Below are 7,307 nucleotides of genomic sequence, written 5' to 3' on the forward strand. Positions count from 1 at the left end.
GACTAGCGGGGCTAATAATGTTAAAACAGTATCAGATAACATATTATGACCTCTCTCTACTGCGTCACACTAGAGGGTGCAACGAAATGAAAACCAACACCAACCATTTAGCAAGATGTCGTCCCTTGCGTACAGGCTATATAAGTCATAGAACAGGGAGCAGTGGTAGAAAACACATTCCAGAATGACCCGCACTGCAACGTAAATTATCAGCAGAAACAACACAAAACCGAGAACCATGCTTATTCACTGGCACCTCACCCCATGTAGCTTATCTTTGGAAGCTATACTTAACTCTCTCTGTCGCCCTATTTGGTATATATATATAGACCCTGGTAGCCATACAAACCTCCCTGTGCATCATCATCACTTGGTTTGTCCCTGCCCTTGTCTGCAGTGTGCATCATGGACATAACCGACCAGTAATGCAGAAGACACTTCGCAAACAACAGAAAGAAGACCTGAAAGATCACCATTCCTTCAAAACTCCTTAGCTCCATGGCTAAACAGAAAGCTCCACAGAAATGCGGCTTCATAATTAGACTTGCATAACCACTTCTGATGAATATATAATCTCAGCTTGCATACATTAAACCGGCGTTACAGACTCCAAAACAAACCACAACTTAATTAGACGAACCTATATCCAGGATAGTGTTCCTTTTCTGGCTGAGGCACTGGTCAGCGGCAAACATAACTGTGCAATGATGCAGCAGACAACGGATGAACACTCGAACAGAAGTGTACAACACGATGACTACACAAGCAAACAGACTCAGCTCCTGCATGACAGGAACTATTCGCCGACTAGAATACCATGGAGAATATAACTTTGGATAGACCATCATTAAACAGAAGGGGACGAAGGACAGGGCAGACCGTTGTCCCAAAGAAATGAAATATGGAAATTTATTACTCATTTGGAGCAGGATCACAGTTTTGCAATATGATAATACTGCACTTAAACATGACACGTATGATTGTGAAATTAAATATACAAAACAACCAGGGCATAACATGGAACAGGCAACTTCATTTATCTTGTCCCTTACAAATATAGATCTAACATCGTCACAGCAAACCATGTGAAAAGAATGGGGGCACAGGTCAGGTGACCCACGCCCGCTGCAGTTGTATATTACAAACAAACCAATGTTGCCGTGCAGGAGGGCGTTAATCCGTTTGGCCTCCTTGCGGTTCTCCCTGACGACGTACACGTACTGGAAGAGGCACAGGGACACTTTGATGAGCAAACGGAAGCACAGGAGCGCGGCCAGCACGATCAGGTTCACGGCGACGTCCCTCTCAAAGTCGTAGTCACGGCGAGACATGGTTGTTTAGAGACCGGCCGGGTACATGCAGACCCTTGCCAGCGTTGTACGTGTAGCAACATTTCAGAAATGCCTTCCTGGGTCGTACCAAATACGGGGGTATGACTGTGATCACAGCAGACAACGTTAGTTAGTATGCAATTACATGTATAGCTTTTGCGTGCTCTCAATGACACCCTGAGAACAACCCATTGGTGCATTCGTTATGTACCATTTGTATCTGTAATACAGGATTCGAACACAATAACATCAGTGTCACGGCAAATTGCCACAGGCATATCAGATCTGCTACGTTTGTGGAAGGTCACATTCACAAGTAAAATGAGCCTGATATTTTACACATTGCATGCACATATCATATGCAGTGTCATTCAATATGTTACGACTGGCTCATGTCTTCATCATGCTAACGGTTACTAATGCTAACATCTTTTATGTGCTAACGTAGATAAGTCAATATCTTGTTTATCGTAGCATAAACAAATGAGCAATTATGACATGATTCATATGACCCTTCTACCACGTCTGATGCTTGTTACGAGTCAAGTCAGAGACAGCCCAGTGTTCCTATGTGGTCCTATGTTAGGGCTAGGGTTTGGGTATTTGAACATAAGGGTATCGGAACATGAATGCGTCGAAACATATTGTGGTGTGGTAATACAAGGGCGTAACCGTCTAATGGTCGTAAGAATAGAACGTGGCAGCTTGAATGATTTTAAGACCAAGGGAAAGTCCTCCACTCAATGGTTGACATACATCATCGTACAATAACGCAAAAAGACCAACACCCACCGCCTACATCCTTGTGTATGTCCTTGTATATCTTCTTGGCCAGCCTCCTGTTCTCCCTGACCACATAGTAGTACTGGAACAGGCACAGGGAGACCTTGATCAGGATCCTGAAGCAGAACAGGGCCAGCAGCACGGTGGAGTAGTAGAAGAACAAGTCCCTGGCGACCTGTGGGTTAAACTGGCCCTCCCTGACCGACAGGCCTGCTCCAGGCCCAAACTTGACCATGACTGCCCCCCTCCCAGCACCCTGACGTTAGACCAGAATGGGACTGTTAACGTTACTATAGTGGTCGAAACTCGACCATGGGCCCCTCTCCAAACAAACGCTCAGTGATGTTGTGTCAGGCAGAATGTTTTATGTACAGGACTATTATAATTTATATTACATTATGGCTGTCGCAAGCGTTGTAACGACGTTTTTGAAATGGGCTGAACGTAAGGGACATTATGATTTCAATCGGCCCAAAATCTGTAAATGGCTAGAGGAGATTAAAACACGTGTTCCTATGGGGCGCTATGGCCATCATAGAGGACGAAATGGTCAACATTTACTGTATGTCCGTCTCCAGCAGCAAAGTTCCGTCAAAGGACGGAAGGACGGGCGCTGTCTAGAACCCTTTCATTGGCCAATCACAGATCTTACTCTCGCTCATTGTAACCTTTGACTTGCTTTGACATACCGAAAATGAGACGACTGCTTCCGTTACTTTGATATCATAGAGTGCAAGAGGCGCCAAGGTTGTGGTTTTGGTGATTGTGGGTAGATGGCGTGCTTGAAGCGCCTTTATATATAAGCGCAATTACGAGGAGGCATGACCCTGATGCCGACGAAGAAATGGCAGAGTTTCCCCTTCCCATCAGGGCCATGCCTCCTCGTAATTTAGAGCTCGCAGACTCGTCGTCCGATCGATTTTCGCTACATGTGAGGGGGGTTTTACAAACACGGGACCCCCGTTTTATGTCCCCTCGGAAAGACGAGTGTATCCCCATCAGAGATGACATTCCCACAGGATTTAAAGCTGCGTCTCCCAACTAGTTACAACTGAACTAGTTCGAACCAACTCAATTTTTAATCTGCTACCAGTTGGATGTTAGGAACGTATCTTTATGTGGAAAATTAGGGTTTGGGAAAACGTAGATTAGGTTCGAGAATGAGTTTCCAGCGGCACTTGATTGAAACTGCAGACTCAATTTTGTACCAGTAGTTGACATCGACGAATCACCGTCACGGTGGTTTTTAGTGTGAAGCATAGTTTAAGCGATGATTGAAATCAAAAGACACTGATGTGGAAATCAGAATCCAATTTGCATTTCACATTTGATTAATGATGGAATATCATATGTCTATACGGCCGCTGTGTCCCAGAAAACCAGGGCCTCGTTTTAAATGATAGAAAATGGTTATAACGTTAATTGCTTCTTTGCTTTAGCTTTTTTTTGCTTTTGCTTTAGTTTAGATAACCTGGGTATTGTTAACGTCAGCTGTTTGTTTAATATACAATGTACTAGATATACTAAGAGCTATGATTTAATGATAATACATATACACATTGTTCATGTCGTTCTTTATTGTTCATGAGAATCGCCTTTGCATAATACATCTCGACATGCGGGCATGATCCAAAGTGGGCAATAACAGGTACTACATGATAATGGGTAGAGCTACGTATATAACGTGATGCAATAGGATATATGGAATATCCCTGGTACGATAAAAAAGAAACCCTTCCTTTTGTTTGTTTTTCGCTCCACCTATTGATAAATGGTCTTTCTTGTTTTCATCCCATTTTGAATAGCTTTATTCGGAGTTGGAAACTTATAACTGTACTGCTACTACTACTACCACTACTCTAATTCTTTTTTTTCGCTCCAAATATTAATAAACGCCCTTTCATGTTTTCATCACTACAATAGTAACATCTTGAATAGCTTAATTCTGATTTCGGAGCATAAAAAATTGTTCTAGGCACAGAGGAAATAAGGCTGTGTAATTTACAACACTACTGCTACTACCGCTGCCGGCTGCCACTACTACCCGTCAGACTAGGACATGGCAATGCTCACAATGATGGTAGGTCCGAAAGGCAGTTCAGCAAATGTGTTCAAATGCTCACCGAAACAATTCGATGTTCAGGAACAATATACAATAATATGCAACGTTGCTGATATTGAATTACTAAAGCTCTTGGGATACATATTTAAAGCAGTTTCAAAAATTCCACCAAACAGTTCAAATGTTCAAGAAAACAGCTTAATGTTACAAAAATCTATAAGAGTATGTTTTGATATCACTTCCACTAAAACTCTTGGAGAACATTTAAGATTTTATCATTATCATCATTAAGATTCACTACAATACAGCTTAATGACATAGAACTTTGCATCACAAGTCTTTGCCGCAACAACATTATATGTCTTTAAGGAACGAACAGACGTGAATCTTTCTACAAAAATTAAGTTGGTAACAAAATAGCTTATGGTAATCTCCGCTAATAGGCACATAATGGGGGCATCATTCGCAATTCTAACAAAAAATCTTCTAACATGGCCTAAGACCATAGGCCCTAGCCCTACATTTTCCGCAGAATACATAAAAATGCATACATGTATATCAATAGTATTGTACATAATGTATTGTGCTCTGTTAATATAATGTAATGACTTATGAAGATAAGTGAAGTGTATCTGTACACAGACACTATTGTGAAATAAAAACGTGTCTCAGCAGTCCAATATTGTTTCAAGTGAATTACACCATGTCTTGATTTTTTGTGTGGACGGGTCAGGGCCTTTACTGAGCAAACAAGACCAAACAGTTCCATATCGTCTCTAATGGAACACATCATTTCTTAGATAGGTGGATACAGGGACTGCTCAGGATCTAGTACAATAAACCCATCAATACTGCTATTTACTGAAAATAATCATTGGATCACTGTTCTTGCTTCAACAGCTTGTTATTCCAGTAGAGAATGTTTGGTGTTGTTTTCCATGACGTACAAAGTACGTTGGGACCCGAAATTTCGTTTCTGTGTTGCTAGTTTTTTTTTACAATTTTGTGACGTTTTTTACAATGTCAATTCATAACTCTATACAGGCAGTAAACATTAACATACACTTCTGGAGACCCTCTTTGCCATTCAGTTTGTTGTTAATGGCACCTGACATTTGACCGACGAAACGCAGGTTATTGTTTGTCATTGCCCATTGTTCTTTTTGTAGATGAACTGACAAGTACTTGATACTGTCTTTTCATCTTCATTGCCATATGTAGCATGAAATGCAGCAGATACTGCTCCCTCCTCTGTATTTGTAATGATTTGTGCGGAAGCGTCTTTCCCATCGATCTTTTTGTAGACCTGACAAATACTCGTTACTGACTTTTCATCTTTATTGTCATAGATAGCATGAGATGCAGCAGACGCTGCTCCCTCCTCAGTCTCACTGATGACGTGACGGACAGATTCAGCTTTCTTAGCGTTACATTTGTAGATGATCTGACAAGTACTAGATACTGCCTTTTCATCTTCATTGCCATATACATGTATGGAATGGGATGCAGCAGGTAAGACTCTCTCCTTGGTCTTATTGATGACCGGAGGAGAAGATTGTGATTTCTCAGCGTTGCTTTTGTAGATGACCTGACAAGTACTAGATACTGCCTTTTCATCTTCATTGCCATATATGCCATGAGATACAGCAGATTCTACTCCCTCCTCGTCGTTATTCGAAATGACGACTTGAGAAGCAGTAGATTCTGCTTTGTCATCGTAAACGTCAGAGATTAGCTGAGAAGAAACACCCGATACTAACCCTCCCTCATCGCTACTCTCGTAGACAACCTGAGGAGTATCACATACTTCGTTTTCCTCATCTTTTCTCATAGATAGGCTGACAATACTGACTGGCTGACAAGTATCAGCTACTTTGCTCTTCGCGCTATCGTTCTCGTAGATAGGCTGGGAAGTTGTTGCTTCCAGTACTTCTGTCACCTTCTTATCGTTCTCAAAGACAGACTGCGAAGTATCAACTATTATGTTCTCCTCCCTATCGTTCTCATTGACGGACTGACAAGTAGCAAGTACTTCTTCCGCCTCTTTATCGTTCTCATAGATAGACTGAAAAGGAACAGTTACTTCTTCATCCTCGTTATCATTCTCATAGACAGACTGAGAAGGAACAGTTACTTCTTCATCCTCGTTATCATTCTCATAGACAGACTGAGAAGGGGCGGATACTTCTTCGTCCTCGTTATCATTCTCATAGACAGACTGAGAAGGGGCGGATACTTCTTCGTCCTCGTTATCATTCTCATAGACAGACTGAGAAGGGGCGGATACTTCTTCGTCCTCGTTATCATTCTCATAGACAGACTGAGAAGGAACAATTACTTCTTTGCCCTCATTATCATTCTCATAGACACACTGAGAAGGAACAGCTTCGTCTACTTCATTGTCATACTCATAGATATTTCTTTGTTGCTCAGCGTCATAATCAACTATGTAATTGTTTACTTGGTTGTGGCCTGCCGCAGATTTTAGTGAACGACCTGAGGCAGGTACTGGGTCTAAAGGGGATTTTTTTGTCCTTAGCATTTGACAAAGTGCAAACACAAGACAACAAGCCACCAGAGACCCAAAAAGTGTTCCTACACCAATACCAACATCAACATTGCTTTCTGTATTGACTAGTGAAGATGTCGACACTGGAGATGAAGAAAATGGGGACCAAATCGGAGTCGTCATTTCCACATCAACAGAAAGTGTTGTCGATGTGGAACCTCTAGGATTTACTGCAATACAGACGTACAGACCAGAATCTGCTGCAGTAACATACGTTACGATGATTGTATCATTCGCTCCCACAGTCACTTTTCCACTGGACTCTAGAGATGCATTCAGTCCAGATGGAAGAGTGACTGTGATATCTGGTGTAGGGATACCTGAAGCTTCACAGACTAAATGTAGAGGCTGCCCTTGTACCGATGTGCTATAGTTATTCCTCTGAAACCTTAGGATCTTTGGCTTTGTGCAGATGAGATGCTCAAGATCTATCTTTCTAAGCAGCTTTCCGTTGAGGCTGCTGGGTCCTTTACAAGTCATTTCAAGGCTAGACCATAGATCCTGATCAATGGGATCATTCATCATCTTCCTGATACCAACCATTCTACAGTCACATTGCCAT

At 41.9% G+C, this 7,307-nt stretch overlaps 1 protein-coding gene across 7 annotated transcripts in view; it reads right to left on the reverse strand.

Annotated features, from left to right (window-relative positions):
- LOC118419074 (ankyrin repeat and SOCS box protein 13-like) overlaps nt 1-2,401 on the reverse strand; it is an 8,815-nt gene extending 6,414 nt beyond the window's left edge. Inside the window, exon 1 of one of the 7 annotated variants that reach the window (XM_035825346.1) lies at nt 2,124-2,401. In XM_035825346.1, the coding sequence (XP_035681239.1) occupies nt 2,124-2,349 (226 nt within the window). In that variant the 5' untranslated portion in view covers nt 2,350-2,401. Of the gene's footprint in view, nt 1-104; nt 309-349; nt 516-640; nt 869-1,150; nt 1,531-2,123 lie in introns of those variants that run through there. The other 6 variants (XM_035825350.1, XM_035825345.1, XM_035825349.1 and 3 more) reach the window with 6 other exon arrangements.
- Between the last annotated feature and the right edge of the window lie 4,906 nt (nt 2,402-7,307).

Source organism: Branchiostoma floridae, chromosome 7 (genome assembly GCF_000003815.2).
Source record: "Branchiostoma floridae strain S238N-H82 chromosome 7, Bfl_VNyyK, whole genome shotgun sequence".
Taxonomy (NCBI): domain Eukaryota; kingdom Metazoa; phylum Chordata; class Leptocardii; order Amphioxiformes; family Branchiostomatidae; genus Branchiostoma; species Branchiostoma floridae.